This window comes from Hypanus sabinus, chromosome 6 (genome assembly GCF_030144855.1).
Source record: "Hypanus sabinus isolate sHypSab1 chromosome 6, sHypSab1.hap1, whole genome shotgun sequence".
NCBI classification, from domain to species: domain Eukaryota; kingdom Metazoa; phylum Chordata; class Chondrichthyes; order Myliobatiformes; family Dasyatidae; genus Hypanus; species Hypanus sabinus.
Genome location: NC_082711.1, coordinates 6,919,126 through 6,942,461, shown reverse-complemented (window position 1 = coordinate 6,942,461; position 23,336 = coordinate 6,919,126). Strand labels below are relative to the sequence as shown.

Here is a 23,336-nt window from a genome sequence, read left to right as displayed (position 1 = left end):
AAGATAACAAAAAAGGCAATACGCCAAGAAAAAATGAGGTACGAAGGTAAACTAGCCAAGAATATAAAGGAGGATAGTAAAAGCTTCATTAGGTATGTGAATAGTGAAAAAATAGTTAAGACCAAAATTGGGCCATTGAAGACAGAAACAGGTGAATTTATTATGGGGAACAAGGAAATGGCAGATGAGTTGAACAGGTACTTTGGATCTGTCTTCACTGGGGAAGACACAAGCAATCTCCCAGATGTAATAGTGGCCAAAGGAACTAGGGTACAGGATGAACTGAAGGAAATTTATATTAGGCAAGAAACGGTGTTGGATAGACTGTTGAGTCTGAAGGCTGATAAGTCCTCGCGACCTGATGGTCTGCATCCCAGGGTACTTAAAGAGGTGGCTCTAGAAATCATGGACGCATTGGTAATCATTTTCCAATGTTCTATAGATTCAGGAACAGTTTCTGCTGATTGGAGGGTGGCTAATGTTGTCCCACTTTTCAAGAAAGGAGGGAGAGAGAAAAAAGGGAATTATAGACCGGTTAGCCTGACGTCAGTGGTGAGAAAGATGCTGGAGTCAATTATAAAAGAGGAAATTACGACACATTTGGATAGCAGTAGAAGGATATGTCCGAGTCAGCATGGATTTATGAAGGGAAAGTCATGCTTGACTAATCTTCTGGAGTTTTTTGAGGATGTAACTACGAAAATGGACAAGGGAGAGCCAGTGGATGTAGTGTACCTGGACTTCCAGAAAGCTTTTGATAAAGTCCCACATAGGAGATTAGTGGGCAAAATTAGGGCACATGGTATTGGGGGCAGAGTACTGACATGGATTGAAAATTGGCTGGCTGACAGGAAACAAAGAGTAGCGATTAACAGGTCCCTTTCAGAATGGCAGGCTGTGACCAGTGGGGTACCGCAAGGTTCAGTGCTGGGACCGCAGCTGTTTACAATATACATTAATGATTTAGATGAAGGGATTAAAAGTAACATTAGCAAACTTGCTGATGACACAAAGCTGGGTGGCAGTGTGAAATGAAAGGAGGATGTTATGAGAATGCAGGGTGACTTGGACAGGTTAGGTGAGTGGGCAAATGTATGGTAGATGCAGTTTAATGTGGATAAATGTGAGGTTATCCACTGGTGGCAAGAACAGGAAGGCAGATTACTATCTAAATGGAGTCAAGTTAGGAAAAGGGGAAGTACAACGAGATCTAGGTGTTCTTGTACATCAGTCAATGAAAGCAAGCATGCAGGTATAGCAGGCAGTGAAGAAAGTTAATGGCATGCTGGCCTTTATAACAAGAGGACTCGAGTATAGGAGTAAAGCGGTCCTTCTGCAGCTGTACAGGGCCCAGGTGAGACCCCACCTGGAGTATTGTGTGCAGTTTTGGTCTCCAAATTTGAGGAAGGACATTCTTGCTGTTGAGGGAGTGCAGCGTAGGTTCACAAGGTTAATTCCCGGAATGGCGGGACTGTCATATGTTGAAAGATTGGAGCGACTGGGCTTGTATACTCTGGAATTTAGAAGGATGAGAGGGGATCTGATTGAAACATACAAGATTATTAAGGGATTGGACACTGGAGGCAGGAAGTATGTTCCCGCTGATGGGGTAGGCCATTTAGAACAGAGATACGGAAAAACTTTTTCACATAGAGAGTGGTGGATATGTGGAATGCTCTGCCCCAGAAGGCAGTGGAGGCCAAGTCTCTGGATGTATTCAAGAGAAAGTTAGATAGAGCTCTTATAGATAGCGGGGTCAAGGGATATGGGGAGAGTACAGGAACGGGGTACTGATTGTATATGATCAGCCATGATCACAGTAAATGGCGGTGCTGGCTAGAAGGGCCGAAGGGCCTACTCCTGCACCTACTGTCTATTGTCTATTGAAAGGGGGAGGGGGGAGCACCGGAGGGAGATGGAGAACAGGCAGAGTGATGGGCAGAGAGAGAGAGAAAAAAAGAAACAACTAAATATGTCAGGGATGGGGTAAGAAGGGGAGAAGGGGCATGAACGGAAGTTAGAGAAGTCAATGTTCATGCCATCAGGTTGGAGGCTACCCAGCCGGTATATAAAGTTTTGTTACTCCAACATGAGTGTGGATTCATCTTGACAGTAGAGGAGGCCATGGATAGACATATCAGAATGGGAATGGGACGGGGAATTAAAATGTGTGGCCACTGGGAGATCCTGCTTTCTCTGGTGGACCGAGCGTAGGTGTTCAGCAAAATGGTCTCCCAGTCTGCGTCGGGTCTCACCAATATATAAAAGGCCACACCGGGAGCATCGGACGCGGTATTACACACCACTCGACTCACAGGTCTCTCCAATTAAACATCCTATTTTGATTCTTGTTCCTGAAGAGCATGTCCTCATACTTCCCATCAAACATCAAACTCCATTTAGTGAGGGTTATCCCAATCACTCAATCTGTCCATTTCTCCTTGCAAATCGTCCGACACTCCCTCACCACACCTCCAACAGTGTGACTCTCCCTCAGAACCACCCCCCCAGTGACCCTCCCTCAGTACCTCCCCTCCCACAGTGTAACCATCCCTCAGTACCTCCCCTCCCGTAGTGTGACCATCCCTCAGTACCTCCCCTCCCACAGTGTGGTCATCCCTCAGTACCGCCCCTCCCACAGTGTGACTCTCCTTTAGTACCACACCCCAGTGTGAATCTCCCTCAGTAGCACCCCCCCAATGTGTCACCCTCCCTCAGTACAGTCCCTCTCACAGTGTGACCCTCCCTCAGTACCCACCTCCCAAAGTGTGACCCTCCCTCAGTACCTCCCCTCCCGCAGTGTGACCATCCCTCAGTACCTCCCCTCCCGTAGTGTGACCATCCCTCAGTACCGCCCCTCCCACAGTGTGACTCTCCTTTAGTATCACACCCCAGTGAGAATCTCCCTCAGTAGCACCCCTCCCAATGTGTCACCCTCCCTCAGTACAGTCCCTCCCACAGTGTGACTCTCCCTCAGTACCTCCCCTCCCACAGTGTGACCCGCCCTCAGTACCACCCCTCCCACAGTGTGACCCTCCCTCAGTACCTCCCCTCCCGCAGTGACCATCCCACAGTACCGCCCCTCCCACAGTGCGACTCTCCTTTAGTACCACACCCCAGTGTGAATCTCCCTCAGTAGCACCCCTCCCAATGTGTGACCCTCCCTCGGTACCTCCTCCCACAGTGTGACTCTCCTTCAGAACTGCCCCTCCCACAGTGTGACCCTCCCTCAGTACCGCCCCTCCCAGTGTGACTCTCCATCAGTACCACCCCTCCCACAGTGTGACCCTCCCTCAGTACCACCCCTCCCACAGTGTGACCCTCCCTCGGTACCACCCCTCCCATAGTGTGACCCTCCCTCGGTACCGCCCCTCCCACAGTGTGAATCTCCCTTGGTACCACCCCTCCCGTAGTGTGACCCTCCCTCAGTACCTCCCCTCCCACAGTGTGACCCTCCCTCGGTACCGCCCCTCCCACAGTGTGACCCTCCCTCAGTACATCCCCTCCCACAGTGTGCCCCTCCCACAGTGTGACCCTCCCTCAGTACCGCCCCTCCAACAGTGTGAATCTCCCTTGGTACCGCCCCTCCCGTAGTGTGACCCTCCCTCAGTACCTCCCCTCCCAGTGTGACCCTCCCTCGGTACCGCCCCTCCCATAGTGTGACCCTCCCTCAGTACCTCCCCTCCCACAGTGTGACCATCCCTCAGTACTGCCACTCCCGTAGTGTGACCCTCCCTCGGTACCCGCCCCTCCCGTAGTGTGACCCTCCCTCAGTACCGCCCCTCCCACAGTGTGAATCTCCCTTGGTACCGCCCCTCCCGTAGTGTGACCCTTGTGGTGAACTATGTGCCTGTCTGGACACGCCCCTGCTGACTGCTCCTGTGACTCCTCCCACAGGCCCCTGTATAAAGGCGATCTGAGGCCTGACGCTCGGCCTCAGTCTCCACGACATTGTATGATAGACACTCACTCCTGGTTCCTTCTTCCAGTCAATAAAAGCCGATATCTCGCCTTACGTCTCAGTGTGAGTTATTGATGGTGCATCAACCCTCCCTCAGTACCACCCCTCCCACAGTGTGACCCTCCCTCGGTACCGCCCCTCCCGTAGTGTGACCCGCCCTCGGTACCTCCCCTCCCACAGTGTGACCCTCCCTCGGTAACCCCCAACCCACAGTGTGACCCTCCCTCGGTACCTCCCCTCCCACAGTGTGACCCTCCCTCAGTACCACCCCTCCCACAGTGTGACCCTCCCTCAGTACCACCCCTCCCACAGTGTGACCCTCCCACAGTACCACCCCTCCCACAGTGTGACCCTCCCACAGTGTGACCCTCCCTCGGTACCGCCCAACCCAAAGTGTGACCCTCCCTCGGTACCGCCCCTCCCGTAGTGTGACCCTCCCTCGGTACCTCCCCTCCCACAGTGTGACCCTCCCTCAGTACCACCCCTCCCACAGTATGACCCTCCCTCAGTACCACCCCTCCCACAGTGTGACCCTCGGTACCTCCGCTCCCACAGTGTGACCCTCCCTCGGTACCGCCCCTCCCACAGTGTGACCCTCCCTCCGTACCGCCCCTCCCGTAGTGTGACCCTCCCTCAGTACCTCCCCTCCCACAGTGTGACCCTCCCTCAGTACCACCCCTCCCACAGTGTGACCCTCCCTCGGTACCTCCCCTCCCACAGTGTGACCCTCCCTCGGTACCGCCCCTCCCGTAGTGTGACCCTCCCTCAGTACCGCCCCTCCCGTAGTGTGACCCTCCCTCGGTACCTCCCCTCCCACAGAGTGACCCTCCCTCGGTACCACCCCTCCCACAGAGTGACCCTCCCTCAGTACCACCCCTCCCACAGTGTGAATCCCTCAGTACCTCCCCTCCCGCAGTGACCATCCCACAGTACCACCCCTCCCACAGTGTGAATCCCTCAGTACCACTCCTCCCAATGTGTCACCCTCCCTCAGTACTGCCCCTCCCACAGTGTGGTCATCCCTCAGTACCACCCCTCCCACAGTGTGACCCTCCCTCAGTACCACCCCTCCCACAGTGTGACCCTCCCTCGGTACCTCCCCTCCCACAGTGTGACCCTCCCTCGGTACCTCCCCTCCCACAGTGTGACCCTCCCTCGGTACCACCCCTCCCACAGTGTGACCCTCCCTCGGTACCTCCCCTCCCACAGTGTGACCCTCCCTCGGTACCTCCCCTCCCACAGTGTGACCATCCCTCAGTACCTCCCCTCCCGTAGTGTGACCATCCCTCAGTACCTCCCCTCCCACAGTGTGGTCATCCCTCAGTACCGCCCCTCCCACAGTGTGACTCTCCTTTAGTACCACACCCCAGTGTGAATCTCCCTCAGTAGCACCCCCCCAATGTGTCACCCTCCCTCAGTACAGTCCCTCTCAAAGTGTGACCCTCCCTCAGTACCCACCACCCAAAGTGTGACCCTCCCTCAGTACCTCCCCTCCCGCAGTGTGACCATCCCTCAGTACCTCCCCTCCCGTAGTGTGACCATCCCTCAGTACCGCCCCTCCCACAGTGTGACTCTCCTTTAGTATCACACCCCAGTGAGAATCTCCCTCAGTAGCACCCCTCCCAATGTGTCACCCTCCCTCAGTACAGTCCCTCCCACAGTGTGACTCTCCCTCAGTACCTCCCCTCCCACAGTGTGACCCTCCCTCAGTACCACCCCACCCACAGTGTGACCCTCCCTCAGTACCTCCCCTCCCGCAGTGACCATCCCACAGTACCGCCCCTCCCACAGTGCGACTCTCCTTTAGTACCACACCCCAGTGTGAATCTCCCTCAGTAGCACCCATCCCAATGTGTGACCCTCCCTCGGTACCTCCTCCCACAGTGTGACTCTCCTTCAGAACCGCCCCTCCCACAGTGTGACCCTCCCTCAGTACCGCCCCTCCCAGTGTGACTCTCCATCAGTACCACCCCTCCCACAGTGTGACCCTCCCTCAGTACCACCCCTCCCACAGTGTGACCCTCCCTCGGTACCACCCCTCCCGTAGTGTGACCCTCCCTCGGTACCGCCCCTCCCACAGTGTGAATCTCCCTTGGTACCACCCCTCCCGTAGTGTGACCCTCCCTCAGTACCTCCCCTCCCACAGTGTGACCCTCCCTCGGTACCGCCCCTCCCACAGTGTGACCCTCCCTCGGTACCTCCCCTCCCACAGTGTGACCCTCCCTCAGTACCTCCCCTCCCACAGTGTGCCCCTCCCACAGTGTGACCCTCCCTCAGTACCGCCCCTCCAATAGTGTGAATCTCCCTTGGTACCGCCCCTCCCGTAGTGTGACCCTCCCTCAGTACCTCCCCTCCCAGTGTGACCCTCCCTCGGTACCGCCCCTCCCGTAGTGTGACCCTCCCTCAGTACCTCCCCTCCCACAGTGTGACCATCCCTCAGTACTGCCCCTCCCGTAGTGTGACCCTCCCTCGGTACCCGCCCCTCCCGTAGTGTGACCCTCCCTCAGTACCGCCCCTCCCACAGTGTGAATCTCCCTTGGTACCGTCCCTCCCGTAGTGTGACCCTTGTGGTGAACTATGTGCCTGTCTGGACACGCCCCTGCTGACTGCTCCTGTGACTCCTCCCACAGGCCCCTGTATAAAGGCGATCTGAGGCCTGACGCTCGGCCTCAGTCTCCACGACATTGTATGATAGACACTCACTCCTGGTTCCTTCTTCCAGTCAATAAAAGCCGATATCTCGCCTTACGTCTCAGTGTGAGTTATTGATGGTGCATCAACCCTCCCTCAGTACCCCCCCCTCCCACAGTGTGACCCTCCCTCGGTACCCGCCCCTCCCACAGTGTGACCCTCCCTCGGTACCGCCCCTCCCGTAGTGTGACCCGCCCTCGGTACCTCCCCTCCCACAGTGTGACCCTCCCTCGGTAACCCCCAACCCACAGTGTGACCCTCCCTCGGTACCTCCCCTCCCACAGTGTGACCCTCCCTCAGTACCACCCCTCCCACAGTGTGACCCTCCCTCAGTACCTCCCCTCCCACAGTGTGACCCTCCCACAGTACCACCCCTCCCACAGTGTGACCCTCCCTCCGTATCGCCCCTCCCGTAGTGTGACCCTCCCTCAGTACCTCCCCTCCCACAGTGTGACCCTCCCTCAGTACCACCCCTCCCACAGTGTGACCCTCCCTCGGTACCTCCCCTCCCACACTGTGACCCTCCCTCGGTACCGCCCCTCCCACAGTGTGACCCTCCCTCGGTACCGCCCCTCCCGTAGTGTGACCCTCCCTCGGTACCTCCCCTCCCACAGTGTGACCCTCCCTCGGTACCTCCCCTCCCACAGAGTGACCCTCCCTCGGTACCACCCCTCCCACAGTGTGACCCTCCCTCGGTACCCGCCCCTCCCGTAGTGTGACCCTCCCTCAGTACCACCCTTCCCACAGTGTGAATCCCTCAGTAGCACCCCTCCCAATGTGTCTCCCTCCCTCAGTACCACCCCTCCCACAGTGTGACCCTCCCTCAGTACCACCCCTCCCACAGTGTGAATCCCTCAGTACCACTCCTCCCAATGTGTCACCCTCCCTCAGTACTGCCCCTCCCACAGTGTGGTCATCCCTCAGTACCACCCCTCCCACAGTGTGACCCTCCCTCAGTACCACCCCTCCCACAGTGTGACCCTCCCTCGGTACCTCCCCTCCCACAGTGTGACCCTCCCTCAGTACCACCCCTCCCACAGTGTGACCCTCCCTCGGTACCTCCCCTCCCACAGTGTGACCCTCCCTCGGTACCACCCCTCCCACAGTGTGACCCTCCCTCGGTACCTCCCCTCCCACAGTGTGACCCTCCCTCGGTACCTCCCCTCCCACAGTGTGACCATCCCTCAGTACCTCCCCTCCCGTAGAGTGACCATCCCTCAGTACCTCCCCTCCCACAGTGTGGTCATCCCTCAGTACCGCCCCTCCCACAGTGTGACTCTCCTTTAGTACCACACCCCAGTGTGAATCTCCCTCAGTAGCACCCCCCCAATGTGTCACCCTCCCTCAGTACAGTCCCTCTCACAGTGTGATCCTCCCTCAGTACCCACCTCCCAAAGTGTGACCCTCCCTCAGTACCTCCCCTCCCGCAGTGTGACCATCCCTCAGTACCTCCCCTCCCGTAGTGTGACCATCCCTCAGTACCCGCCCCTCCCACAGTGTGACTCTCCTTTAGTATCACACCCCAGTGAGAATCTCCCTCAGTAGCACCCCTCCCAATGTGTCACCCTCCCTCAGTACAGTCCCTCCCACAGTGTGACTCTCCCTCAGTACCTCCCCTCCCACAGTGTGACCCTCCCTCAGTACCACCCCTCCCACAGTGTGACCCTCCCTCAGTACCTCCCCTCCCGCAGTGACCATCCCACAGTACCGCCCCTCCCACAGTACGACTCTCCTTTAGTACCACACCCCAGTGTGAATCTCCCTCAGTAGCACCCCTCCCAATGTGTGACCCTCCCTCGGTACCTCCTCCCACAGTGTGACTCTCCTTCAGAACCGCCCCTCCCACAGTGTGACCCTCCCTCAGTACCGCCCCTCCCAGTGTGACTCTCCATCAGTACCACCCCTCCCACAGTGTGACCCTCCCTCAGTACCACCCCTCCCACAGTGTGACCCTCCCTCGGTACCACCCCTCCCGTAGTGTGACCCTCCCTCGGTACCCGCCCCTCCCACAGTGTGAATCTCCCTTGGTACCACCCCTCCCGTAGTGTGACCCTCCCTCAGTACCTCCCCTCCCACAGTGTGACCCTCCCTCGGTACCCGCCCCTCCCACAGTGTGACCCTCCCTCGGTACCTCCCCTCCCACAGTGTGACCCTCCCACAGTACCTCCCCTCCCACAGTGTGCCCCTCCCACAGTGTGACCCTCCCTCAGTACCGCCCCTCCAATAGTGTGAATCTCCCTTGGTACCGCCCCTCCCGTAGTGTGACCCTCCCTCAGTACCTCCCCTCCCAGTGTGACCCTCCCTCGGTACCGCCCCTCCCGTAGTGTGACCCTCCCTCAGTACCTCCCCTCCCACAGTGTGACCATCCCTCAGTACTGCCCCTCCCGTAGTGTGACCCTCCCTCGGTACCCGCCCCTCCCGTAGTGTGACCCTTGTGGTGAACTATGTGCCTGTCTGGACACGCCCCTGCTGACTGCTCCTGTGACTCCTCCCACAGGCCCCTGTATAAAGGCGATCTGAGGCCTGACGCTCGGCCTCAGTCTCCACGACATTGTATGATAGACACTCACTCCTGGTTCCTTCTTCCAGTCAATAAAAGCCGATATCTCGCCTTACGTCTCAGTGTGAGTTATTGATGGTGCATCAACCCTCCCTCAGTACCCCCCCTCCCACAGTGTGACCCTCCCTCGGTACCGCCCCTCCCACAGTGTGACCCTCCCTCGGTACCGCCCCTCCCGTAGTGTGACCCGCCCTCGGTACCTCCCCTCCCACAGTGTGACCCTCCCTCGGTAACCCCCAACCCACAGTGTGACCCTCCCTCGGTACCTCCCCTCCCACAGTGTGACCCTCCCTCAGTACCACCCCTCCCACAGTGTGACCCTCCCTCAGTACCACCCCTCCCACAGTGTGACCCTCCCACAGTACCACCCCTCCCACAGTGTGACCCTCCCACAGTGTGACCCTCCCTCGGTACCGCCCAACCCAAAGTGTGACCCTCCCTCGGTACCGCCCCTCCCGTAGTGTGACCCTCCCTCGGTACCTCCCCTCCCACAGTGTGACCCTCCCTCAGTACCACCCCTCCCACAGTATGACCCTCCCTCAGTACCACCCCTCCCACAGTGTGACCCTCGGTACCTCCGCTCCCACAGTGTGACCCTCCCTCGGTACCGCCCCTCCCACAGTGTGACCCTCCCTCCGTACCGCCCCTCCCGTAGTGTGACCCTCCCTCAGTACCTCCCCTCCCACAGTGTGACCCTCCCTCAGTACCTCCCCTCCCACAGTGTGACCCTCCCTCGGTACCTCCCCTCCCACAGTGTGACCCTCCCTCGGTACCGCCCCTCCCACAGTGTGACCCTCCCTCGGTACCGCCCCTCCCGTAGTGTGACCCTCCCTCGGTACCTCCCCTCCCACAGTGTGACCCTCCCTCGGTACCTCCCCTCCCACAGAGTGACCCTCCCTCGGTACCACCCCTCCCACAGTGTGACCCTCCCTCGGTACCGCCCCCTCCCGTAGTGTGACACTCCCTCAGTACCGCCCCTCCCGTAGTGTGACCCTCCCTCAGTACCTCCCCTCCCACAGTGTGACCCTCCCTCGGTACCTCCCCTCCCACAGAGTGACCCTCCCTCGGTACCACCCCTCCCACAGAGTGACCCTCCCTCGGTACCACCCCTCCCACAGTGTGACCCTCCCTCAGTACCACCCCTCCCACAGTGTGAATCCCTCAGTAGCACCCCTCCCAATGTGTCACCCTCCCTCAGTACTACCCCTCCCACAGTGTGACCCTCCCTCAGTACCACCCCTCCCACAGTGTGAATCCCTCAGTACCACTCCTCCCAATGTGTCACACTCCCTCAGTACTGCCCCTCCCACAGTGTGGTCATCCCTCAGTACCACCCCTCCCACAGTGTGACCCTCCCTCAGTACCACCCCTCCCACAGTGTGACCCTCCCTCGGTACCTCCCCTCCCACAGTGTGACCCTCCCTCGGTACCTCCCCTCCCACAGAGTGACCCTCCCTCAGTACCACCCCTCCCACAGTGTGACCCTCCCTCGGTACCACCCCTCCCACAGAGTGACCCTCCCTCAGTACCACCCTTCCCACAGTGTGACCCTCCCTCAGTACCACCCCTCCCACAGTGTGAATCCCTCAGTAGCACCCCTCCCAATGTGTCTCCCTCCCTCAGTACCACCCCTCCCACAGTGTGACCCTCCCTCAGTACCACCCCTCCCACAGTGTGAATCCCTCAGTAGCACCCCTCCCAATGTGTCACCCTCCCTCCGTACCACCCCTCCCACAGTGTGACCATCCCTCAGTACCTCCCCTCCCACAGTGTGACCCTCCATCAGTACCACCTCTCCCACAGTGTGACCCTCCCTCAGTACCACCCCTCCCACAGTGTGACCCTCCCTCGGTACCTCCCCTCCCACAGTGTGACCCTCCCTCGGTACCACCCCTCCCACAGTGTGACCCTCCCTCGGTACCTCCCCTCCCACAGTGTGACCCTCCCTCGGTACCGCCCCTCCCACAGTGTGACCCTCCCTCAGTACCTCCCCTCCCACAGTGTGACCCTCCCTCAGTACCGCCCCTCCCACAGTATGACCATCCCTCAGTACCTCCCCTCCCACAGTGTGACCCTCCCTCGGTACCTCCCCTCCCACAGAGTGACCCTCCCTCGGTACCACCCCTCCCACAGAGTGACACTCCCTCGGTACCACCCCTCCCACAGTGTGACCCTCCCTCAGTACCACCCCTCCCACAGTGTGAATCCCTCAGTAGCACCCCTCCCAATGTGTCACCCTCCCTCAGTACTACCCCTCCCACAGTGTGACCCTCCCTCAGTACCACCCCTTCCACAGTGTGACCCTCCCTCAGTACTGCCCCTCCCACAGTGTGAATCCCTCAGTACCACCCCTCCCACAGTGTGACCATCCCTCAGTACCTCCCCTCCCACAGTGTGACCCTCCATCAGTACCACCCTTCCCACAGTGTGACCCTCCCTCAGTACTGCCCCTCCCACAGTGTGAATCCCTCAGAACCACCCCTCCCACAGTGTGACCCTCCCTCAGTACCACCCCTCCCACAGTGTGAATCCATCAGTACCACCCTTCCCACAGTGTGACCCTCCCTCAGTACTGCCCCTCCCACAGTGTGAATCCCTCAGAACCACCCCTCCCACAGTGTGACCCTCCCTCAGTACCACCCCTCCCACAGTGTGAATCCCTCAGTACCACCCCTCCCACAGTGTGACCCTCATTTAGTACCACCCCTCCCACAGTGTGACCCTCATTTAGTACCACCCCTCCCACAGTGTGACCCTCATTTAGTACCACCCCTCCCACAGTGTGACCCTCCTTTAGTACTGCACCTTCGTCAGCGTGACGCTCCCTCAATATTGGTTCCCAGCGAAGCGCTCCCTCACGGAAGAACCCACCTACATCCATGCAGAAAGAATACAAATCCCAGAAGACACAGCGGTTACTACTGGGCTTCACTTCCGTCTGAACGCCCGCGCCAAATAATTCCATTGGTGAAGGTGGCCATCGATCAGTGCGAATGGGCGGAAATTCCTGTCTGTTGTCGAGTGGTCGCGCGTGTGTGGAGTGAGTGGGTAAGGAAGTGAGGGACCGAGTGGCAACGGTGAAGCGGGGAAATAGGGGTCTGAGAGTCCTTCACCCCGTCTGCTCGTCCGTCTCCCTCTCTATCCTCCCCCCCCCCCCGTCTGCTGGACCCTCTCCCTCCCCTTACCCTGTGTGCTGGACCCTCTCCCTCCCTTTACCCTGTGTGCCGGACCCTCTCCCTCCCTTTACCCTGTGTGCCGGACCCTCTCCCTCCCTTTACCCTGTGTGCTGGACCCTCTCCCTCCCCTTACCCTGTGTGCTGGACCCTCTCCCTCCCTTTACCCTGTGTGCTGGACCCTCTCCCTCCCTTTACCCTGTGTGCTGGACCCTCTCCCTCCCCTTACCCTGTGTGCTGGACCCTCTCCCTCCCCTTACCCTGTGTGCTGGACCCTCTCCCTCCCCTTACCCCATCTGCTGGACCCTCTCCCTCCCCTTACCCTGTGTGCTGGACCTTCTCCCTCCCCTTACCCCATCTGCTGGACCCTCTCCCTCCCCTTACCCCATCTGCTGGACCCTCTCCCTCCCCTTACCCTGTGTGCTGGACCTTCTCCCTCCCTCCCCTCGTCTGCTGGACCCTCTCCTCCCCCCCCCCCCCAACTGCTGGTCCCTACCCTTTCCCACACCCCATCAGTTGGTCCCTCTCCCCTATCTGCTGGACCCTCTCCCTCCCTTTACCCTGTGTGCTGGACCTTCTCCCTCCCTCCCCTCGTCTGCTGGACCCTCTCCTCCCCCCCCCCCATCTGCTGGTCCCTACCTTCCCCACTCACCCCATCAGTTGGTCCCTCTCCCCCCCCTCCCCTATCTGCTGGACCCTCTCCTTCCCTTTACCCTGTGTGCTGGACCCTCTCCCTCCCCCCCCCCCCCCCATCAGCTGGCCCCTTTCGCTCCTCACTCACCCTGTCGATTGGTCCCTCTCCCACCCCTTCCCCGTCTGCTGGTCTCTATCCATAAGATTATAAAACATGGGAGCAGAATTAGACCATTCGTCCCATCAAGGCTGCGCCGACATTCCATCACAGCTGATTTATTGTCCCTCTCAACCTCATTCTCCTGCTTTCTCCCTGTAACCTTTGAAGCCCTGACTAATCAAGAACCTGTCAACCTCCACTTTAAAAACACCCGGCGACTTGGCCTCCACAGCCGTTCATAGTAATGAATTCCACAGATTCACCACCCTCTAGCTAAAGAAATTCCTCATCTCTGTTCTCTCAACCTGCTGGTCCCTCTTTTCCCCCTCATCCCCTGTTGTCCCCTCCCTTCTCAGCCCTGCCTACAGATGCCTTCAAGCCCCAGTCCTTGTCTGCAGGTTTCTCTGCACCCCACCTCCCTACCCCTTGTGCTTGTCATATCTTCATGCATTGCTTCTTCTTGCAAGAGTGTTGGCGACTGAGGACAGACATGATGTAAATTTATAAGATACGTAGTGGAGTCGTGAATCTGAGTCTCTTCCCCAGGATAGAAACCCCAGAGAACATGATTTTAAAGTTGTGGGTAGTTCAAAGAGCGTATCTTGAGGGCAAGTACTTCACATTGTGAGTGTAGGTATGCCTGAAATGGGTTTGGTAGAGTTTAAGAGCCTTGGGTTCCTTAAGGTTGTCATGGCCGTCGGGGTAGTGGTGGTGAGGGGGTGGGAATAAGCTCCACTGTGTCTATAAAAAGTATTTTTATATTATTTAAGCATATTAATTTTTCGATGTATTGCAATGTACTGCTGAAGTAACACATTTCATGGCGTACGTCACTGAAAATAAAGCTAATTCTCAGAGAGTCCGTAGGCTGATTGGCCTGTGGCAGTGCAGTAATGTTCTATGCTCCTGGATCTGCCGCAGGTAGACCGACAGCCTTTGGTCGACGGGAGCGCTATGCTGGAAGATTCACAGGCCCAAGAGCTGCTGGGCTTCCTGACGTCGGACACGCGGCCGGACGTGAAGAGCCAGGCCACCCAATATGCGCTGGGTCTGACGGGGAGTGCGGACGGCCGGCGGTTCTTGGCGAGCAATGCTGAAGTACTGAGGGCCCTGCTGACCCTGAGGCGGGATGTTTCCCCGGCCGTGGCGAAGGACTGCCACTGTGCCCTTGTCAACCTGTCTGCGGACGAGAGCGTCCATGCGCCCCTGCTGCATCAGGCCGACCTCCTCCCCTCCCTGTTGAGCAGCCTCTGTGACCCCGACCACGACTTCGCAGACCAGGTCTGCTCCATCCTGTCCAACCTGTCGCGGAGGGAGGACACCGGCAGGGAAGTGCTCCGCGCCATCCAGAGCGAAGAGGTGGGCCTGGCCAAGATCGTGGAGATCTTCTGCACGGACCGCTACAACAAGAAGGGGACACTTCACTATCTCGGGCCTCTGCTCTCCAACCTGACCCAACTCCCAGAAGCCAGGAGGTTCATACTGGATAAGGACAGGTCTGTTGCTTTTCTATGTACTTGTGACAGCATGGTGGCATAGTAGTGTAGTGGTTAGCATGGCGCTGTTAGAGTGTCTGCGATGGCTGATGGGAGCCGATTCTTGTCACTGCCTGTACGTTCTCCCCATGACCACGTGGGTCTCTTCCAGATGTTCTGGTTTCCTCCCACGTTCCAAAGATGTACGGGTTAAGGTTACTGATGTGTGGGCCTGCTATGTTAGAATTGGGAGTGTGGCGGCACTCGTGGGCTGCCCCCAGCACATCCTGGCTGCTTTGCTTTGATGTAAACGACACTTTTCGCTGTATGTGATTTAAGAGTTTTTAAAAGGTAGACAAGGATTAGCTAATCTTTCTTTTATCTGTAAATGCTTCTTAAACATAACTATAATGTCCACCGTTTTTACACTGGCAGCTCATTCCACACTGAGTGAAGAAGTTTCCACTCATGCTCCCCTTAAACTTTCACCCTTAACCCATGACCTCCAGTCTCACACAAACTCAGTGGAAATAGCCTGCTTGTATTTACCCTTTCCATACCCTGCATAGTTTTCTATACCTCTATCAAATCTCCTCTCATTCTCCTGCACGCCAGGAGATCGTAACGTCCAGCTACGGAAATCAAAAACAGCTTAGGTTGCCACGGACACATAGCGGTTAGTTTGACGCTATCACAGCTTAGGGCGTTGGAGTCTGGAGTTTGATTCCGACACTGCCTAAAAGAAATTTGTACATACTTCCTGTGAGTTTTCTCTGGATGCTCCGGTTTCCTCTCTCAGTCCAAATATGAACCAGTTAATTGGACATTGTAAATTGTCCCATGATTCGGCTGGGGTTATGTGGGTGAATTGCTGGGCGGTCAGTTGTTGGGCCAAAAGGCTCTGTTCTGTACCTGTAAATAAAACAATACCTGCACGTACCACTATCATTGACAGGACATTCCAAGTGCCCACACCTCTGTGGGTTTAAATCAAAAGCTTGTCTTGTAATCTCCCTTTAGCTTCTTCAAATGGCAGCAGCGAGAAGAGAGCATGTCTCACCACTCAGGGCAAGTTCTCTTCTCATTGCTGCCATCAGGTAGAAGGTTCAGGAGCCTCAGGGCCCACACCACCTGGTTCATGAACAGGTATTACCCCTCAACCATCAGGCTCTTGAACCAAAAGAGGATAACTTCACTCACCCCAGCACTACAACTGTTACCACAACCCATGGACTCACTTTCAATGACTCTTCATTTCGTACTCGTTATTTATTGCTTATTTATTATTACTATTATTGCTTTATTTTTGTATTTGCACAGTCTGTTGGCTTTTGCATACTGGTTGGATGTCCAGTTGGTGTGGTTTTTCGTTGGCTTTGTTATTGTTTTATAGATTTATTGAGTATGCCCATTAGCAAATTAATCTCGGGGTTGTATATGGTGATGTGCATATACGTCGATAATACATTTGCTTTGAACTTTAAGCTTTCACCTCTCACTTTAACTGGGTGCACTGCACTGTGCTGCCATCCTCTCCAAGTGTGGTTCCCTCTCCTTCAGCCAGTGTGTTTTGTTCCACAGGTGCGTTGTGCAGCGATTGCTCCCTTACACTCAGTATGAGGGGTCCAGCGTGCGACGAGGTGGTGTGGTGGGCACACTACGAAACTGCTGCTTTGACTATGGTGAGTGTCTCATCTCGCCTTCGTTTCAGAGTGGTCATTGCTCCCGGTCGTCCTGTGAGGAGCCTTCTTGAAGATTCCTTTTGTGTACACCTTTGACGTTGATTTTACAGCAGTTTGTGTGACTATAGTCAACTCCTTTTCCATACGTGTACATCGAACATAGACCACTACAGCACAGTACAGGCCCTTCAGTCCACAAAGTTGTGCTGACTTTTTAACCTATGTTAAGATCAGTCCCTCCCACATAGCTGATCATTTTTCTGACATCTATGACTCTGTCTAAGAGCTTCTTGAATGTCCCTAGTGTATCTGCCTCGACCACCATCCCTGGCAGCACATTCCACACACCCACTGCTCCCCGTGTATATATATAAAAAAGCAGCTTGCCTCTGATATCCCCCTCTAAACTTTTCTCCAGTCAGCTTAAAATTATACCCCCTCGAATTAACCATTTCTGTCCTGGAAAAATAGTTTTTAATTTAAAAAGCATTATTGCACAGCCCCCAATGTGTACTCCAAATGCGGTGCTAAATTAAGCTAAATCTCTTCTGCCTGAATATGATGCACGTTCACATGTCGTAACAGGCTCAGTCACCACTCTCCATCACTAACCCCTGGCTCGTTAAGGTTATCATAGCTGGGGCAGATAGTGGGGCTCAGATCCCAATAGCCTCCGACAACCAAGTCCAAATCCTGAGCTTTGCATGTAGCCTAGCTGCTAAGCCTTGTGGAACTGTTGCTACTGACAGGAGAAGGGGCAAAGGTGGGTTACTGGCACGGTAAAACCAGTGGCTTTGGCAGATTCTGCTCAGTGGATGGTTTTTGTTTTTCACACTGTTCTTGGGAAATTGTAGAGACTGTTTTATGTGAAAATCCCAGGGGATCAGCAGTTTCTGAGATACTCAAACCAGCCCATCTGGTACCATTGACTGTCAAATAATCACATTTCTTTCCCCCATTCTGATGTTTGGTCTGAACAACAACCGAACCTCTTGACCATGTCTGCATGCTTTTGTTATTACATTGCTGGCATGTGATTGACTGATTAGCTAATTGCATTGGCGAGCAGGTGTACCTATTAAAGTGGCCACTGAGTGTATCACTCCACACTCCCTTCGTTCTGTTTCCCACTAAGGCGTTCGTCCCCTGGCCTACTGCTCTAAGTACCTTGTCCTCACCAAACCACTCGGCAATTCCTGCCTGTGTTTATCTCCGTCCACAGCCTGTCACGAGTGGTTGCTTGGCAGTGACGTCGACATCCTTCCCTTCTTGCTGCTGCCTCTGGCCGGCCCTGAGGAGCTGAGTGAAGACGAAACGGAAGGTAGGACATGACAGAAAGCACTGGGAATTAACAGGGTCTGACTGTTCGGTGTGACGCTATTACAGGTTGCAGCGTCGAAGCTCAGAGTTCAATTCCAGCATCCTCTGTAAGGAAGCTTGTACATTCCTTCACGTCACAGTCCAAAGCTGTACCAGCTAGTGGGTTAAATGGAGCAGTAGGTTAGCCTAGGAATAGAAAAATAAAGATGTATTGTTGAGACTCTATAAGGCCCTGGTGAGGCCTCACGGAGTACCATAAGCAGTTTTGGGCCCCTGATCTAAGAAAGGATGTGCTTTCATTGGAAAGGGTTCAAAGGAGGTTCACTAAAATGATTCTGTGACTGAAAGGCTTATGATATGAGGAGTGTTTGATGGCTCTGGGCCTGTATTCACTAGAATTCAGAAGAATGTGGAAGTGGGGTGGAGATCTCATTGAAAATTATCGAATGGTGAAAGGCCTTGTAGGGAGGATGTGGAGAGGATGTTTCCTCTGGTGGGAACGTCTGAGGCCCAAGGACACAGCCTCAGAATAGAGGGATGTCCGTTTAGAACGGAGATGAGGAAAAATTTCTTTAGCTAGAGAGTGGTGAATCTGTGGAAGTCGTTGCCACTGGCACCTGTGGAGGCCAAGTCATTGAGTACATTTAAGGCAGAGGTTGTTAGATTCTTGATTAGTCAGGCCATGAAGGAATACAGGGAGAAGACAGAAGCTTGGAGCGGAGCGGAAAAGTGGATCAGCCATGATGATCCAGCCATGTGGAGCAGACTAGATGGACCAAATGGCCTCAATCTGCTCCTATATCTTCTGGTATTAATTGAACATTGTAAATTGTCCTGTGATTGGGCTGGGGTTAAATCGGTGAGTTGCTGGGCGGCACAACTCGAAGGGGCAGAAAGGTCTTTCCATATTATATCTTGAAATAAAATAAATAGAGAGATTAGAGATTAGCTTTATTTGTCACATATACATCAAATAGAGTGAAATATGTCAATGACCAGTGCAGTCTGTGAAGTGCTGGGAGCAGTCCACAAGTGTCATCAAACTTCCAGCAGCAGCATAGTACCCACAGCTCACTAACCCAGACCCATGTGTGGGAGGAATCGGGAGCACCCAGAGGAAACCTGTGTGATTAGAGGGAGAACGTACAGCCTCCTTACAGACAGCGGCGGAATGAACACATGTCATAGCACTGTAAAGCGTTATGCTAGCCTGACACGACTGTGCTGCCTCCTTCTATTCTCATTGTCCGTCAGTCACTTCACTGACCCTTGTGTTTGGAATGTGGGAGGAAGCTGGAGGACACAGGTCACAGGGAGAAGATACAAACTCCTCACAGACAGCATTGGGAACTGAACTCTGGTCTTCCAGGTGGTTCTGTAATGTGTTTTGCTAGTCACTATGCAATGGTGCCAAAATGTCAAGTACTGGAGTCCATCAAACATGCTGCAGCATTTGAAATTAGGTCCCCTTTTCCTCCATTCTCCCTGAAGCATTGAAACCTATAGCCATTAGAGTGGTGAAGTAAAATTGGTTGACTATTGTCACATATTTCATCGTACAGTGAAAGGGAAGGAGGAGGAGCACCAGAGGGAAGTGAGGGGCAGGTAAGGAGATGAGTGATAGAAGAAACAGCAATGGTGAAGTGGGGGAGGGGGGCAATTACCAGAAGTTCAAGAAATTGATGTTCATGCCATCAGGTTGGAGGCTGCTCAGGTGGAATATGAGGTGTTGCTCCTCTGACCTGAGTATGGCATCGGCGCCACATTAGAGGAGGCCGTGGATTGACGTGTCAGAATGGGAATGGCAGTAGAATTGAAATGGGCAGCCTCCAGGAGAACCCACTTTTTCTAGGCAGATGTAACCTAGTGCTTGACGAAACAGTCTCTCAAAATATGCACTGGGTCTCTCCAATATACAGGAGACCCACCAGGAGCACCAGACACAGTATATGACAGACTCACAGTTGAAGTGTCACCTCACCTGGAAGGACTGTTTGGGGCCCTGAATGGTAGTGAGGGAGGAGATGTGGGTTAGGTGTAGCACTTGTTCCACTTGCAGGTGAACAGACAAGGGAGTCGCTTAGGCAGTGATCTCTGTGGGAAGTGGGGGGGGGGGGAATGGATGAGAGAAGGATGTGCTTGGTGGTGGGTCCCGTTGGAGATGGTAGAAAATATGGAGAATTATGTGTTGTATGTGGAGGCTGGTGGGGTGAGGGCAAGAGGAACCCTATCCCCGGTGGGGTGGCAGGAGTATGGGGTGAGGGCAAATGTGCACAAAATGGAAGAGATGTGAGTGAGGGCAGCGTTGATACTGGAGGAGGAGAAACCCCTTTCTTTGAAGAAGGAGGGCATCTTAGTAGTTCTGGAATGAAAAGCCTCATCCTGAGAGCAGTTGCGGTGGAGACGGAGTAACTGAGAGAAGGGAGTGGCATTTTTACAAGTGACAGGCTGGGAAGAGGTATAGTCCAAGTAGCCATGAGAATCAATGGATTTATAAAAGAAAAAGATGTTCATGTCATCAGTTTAGAGGCTACCCAGACAAAATATAAAGTGTTGCTCCTCCCTGAGTGTGGCCTCATCGTAGCAAGGAGGATGCCACGGATAAACATGTCGGAATGGGAATAGACAATAGGTGCAGGAATAGGCCATTCAGCCCTTTGAGCCTGCACCGCCATTCAATGTGATCATGGCTGATCATCCACAATCAGTACCCCATTCCTGCCTTCTCCCCATATCCCTTGACTCCACTATCTTTAAGAGCTCTTAATGGAATAGGAAATAGAATTGAAATGGGTGGCCACTGAGAGTAAATTTATTATCAAAGTACAGATATGTCACCATATATAACCCTGAGATTCATTTATTTGTGGGAATTCACAATGGATACAAAGAAATTGTCCAGAATTCATTGAAAATAGTGGTACAAATAGATGGGGCTGTAAAGAAAGCTTTTGGCACGATGACCTTCATGAATCAAAGTATTGAGTACAGGAGTGGGGATGTTATGTTGAAGTTGTATTAGACATTGGTGAGGCCTAATTTGGAGTATTGTGTGCAGTTTTGGTCCCCTACAAACAAAAAACAGAAACCTAGAAAATCTACAGCATAATACAGGCCCTTCAGCCCACAAAGTTGTGCTGAACACGTCCCTACCTTAGAAATTACTAGGCTTACCTGTAGCCCTCTATTTTACTAAGCTCCGTGTACCTATCTAAAAGTATCTTAAAAGACCCTATCATATCCGCCTCCACCACCGTTGCTGGCAGCCCATTCCACTCACCACTCTCTTGAGTAAAAAAACTTACCCTTGACATCTCCTCTGTACCTACTCCCCAGCACCTTAAACCTGTGTCCTCTTGTGGCAGCCATTTCAGCCCTGGGAAAAAGCTCTGACTATTCACATTCAATGCCTCTCATCATCTTATACACCTCTATCAGGTCACCTCTCATCCTCTGTCACTCCAAGGAGAAAAGGCCGAGTTCACTCAACCTATTCTCATAATGCATGCTCCCCAATCCAGGCAACATCCTCTGCACCCTTTCTATGGTTTCCACATCCTTCCTGTAGTGAGACAACCAGAACTGAGCACAGTACCCCAAGTGGGGTCTGACCAGGGTCCTCTACAGCTGTGAAAAGATTTAACTAAGTTTGAAAGAACATAGAAAAAAATTAAAAGGATGGAGGACCTGAATTATAAGGAAAGATTTAATAGGTTAGGACTTTATTCCTTGGGAAGTAGAAAATTGAGGGGAGATTTTATAAAGGTATACAAAATTGTGAAGGGTTTAGACAGAGTAAATGCTAGTAGGCCTTTTCCACCGAGGTTCGGTGAGATTAGAACGAGAGGTTAAGAGTGAAAAGAGTTGAGGGGAAAATGAGGGTAAATATCTTCACTCGGGGCCGTGAGAGTGTGGAACAAATTCCCAGCGCAGGTGTATACATGAGCTCAATTTTAACATTTAAGGGATAGATAGATGGTAGGGATATGGAGGGCGATGTTCAGGTTGATGAGACTAGGGCAGTTTAAATGGTTCAGCACAGACTAGATGGGCTGAAGGGCCTGTTTCTGTGCAGTACTTGGACTCCAAACAACATAGAATCAATGAAAAACTGCATACAAGATGGACAATGTGAAAGACAAACTACTGGGCAAATTCAAAATGATTAATAACGACCATAAGATATAGGAGCAGAATGAGGCCATTTTGCCCATCAAGTCTGCTCCACCATTTCATCATGGCTGATCCAATTTTCCTCTCAGCCCCAATCTCCTGCTTTCTCTCTGTATCCCTTCATGCCCTGACTAATCAAGAATCTATTCACCTATGCCTTAAATATGCATAAAGACTTTGCCTGTACAGCTGCCTTTGGCAAAGAATCCTACAGATTCGCCACTCTCTGGCGAAAGAAATTCCTCCTCATCTCCATTCTAAAAAGACGCCCTTCTATTCTGAGTCTCTCACCGTAGGAAACATCTCCAGTTCCACTCTATCAAGGCCTTTCATCATCAGTGAGGTCACCCCTTGTTTTTCTGAATTCCAGCACATACAGGCCCAGAGCTTTCAAATGCTCCTCATATGAGAAGCCATTCAATCCTGGAATCATTTTCTTCTTTGAACCCTCTCCGGTTTCAGCACATTCTTTCGAAGATAAGGGACCCAAAACTGTTCACAGTACCCCAAGTGAGGCCTCACCAGTGCTTTGTAAATTCTCAACATTACATTCTTGCTTTTATATTCTAGTCCTCTTGAAATGGATGCTAACATTGCATTTGCCTTCCTCACCACAAACTAAACCTGCAAGTTAACCTTTAGGGAATCTTGCACAAGAACTCCCAAGTCCCTTTGCACCTCTTTTTTTTTGTATTTTTTTCTCCATTTAGAAAATGGTCAGCCTTTCATTTCTTCTGCCGAAGTGTGTGACCATACACTTCCTGACACTGTATTCCATCTGCTATTTCTTTGTCTATTCACCTCATCTAAGTCTATCTGAAGCCTCTCTACTTCCTCAAAACTACCTGCCCCTCTACCTATCTTCATATCGCCGCAAACTTGGCCACAAAGCCATCTATTTCAGTATCCCAGTCATTGACATATGACATAAAATATTCGGTTTCAACATGGACCCGTGTGGAACGCCAGTCACCGGCAGCCAGCCAGAAAAGTCTCCCTTTATTCTCACTCTTTGCCACCTGTCAATCAGCCACTGCTTTATCCATGCTCGAATCTTTCCTGTAATACAGTCGGTTCGTAGCTTGTTAAGCAGCTTGTATAGCACCTTGTCAAAGGCCTTCTGAAAATCCAAATGCACAACTTCAACTGATTCTCCATTGTCTATCCTGCTTGCTATTTTTTTCAAAGAATTCCAACAGATCTGTCAGACAAGATTTTCTCTTGCGGAAACCATGCTGACTATGGCCTATTTTATCATCTGCCTCCAAGTACCCTCAGACCTCATCCTTAATTATCGACTCCAACATCTTCCCAACCACTGAGGTCAGACTAACTGGCCTATAGTTTCCTTTCTTCTGCTTCTGTCCCTTCTTGAAGAATGGAATGATATTTTCCAGTCTTCCAGAACCATACTAGAATCTAGTGATCCTTGAAAGATCATTACTAATGCCTTCATGATCTCTTCAGCCACCTCTTCCAGAACCCTGGGGAACACACCATCTGGTTCA

The 23,336-nt window shown here is 53.5% G+C and overlaps 1 protein-coding gene across 1 annotated transcript in view; it reads left to right on the top strand.

The window, feature by feature from the left end:
* The first annotated feature begins 12,134 nt into the window (after nucleotides 1-12,134).
* Nucleotides 12,135-23,336, top strand: part of hgh1 (HGH1 homolog (S. cerevisiae)) — a 34,714-nt gene continuing 23,512 nt past the window's right edge. The window contains exons 1-4 of the mRNA XM_059971604.1: nucleotides 12,135-12,260; nucleotides 14,100-14,674; nucleotides 16,235-16,335; nucleotides 17,558-17,656. Coding sequence (XP_059827587.1) covers nucleotides 14,133-14,674; nucleotides 16,235-16,335; nucleotides 17,558-17,656 — 742 coding nt within the window. The 5' untranslated portion in view covers nucleotides 12,135-12,260; nucleotides 14,100-14,132. The remainder of the gene's footprint in view (nucleotides 12,261-14,099; nucleotides 14,675-16,234; nucleotides 16,336-17,557; nucleotides 17,657-23,336) is intronic.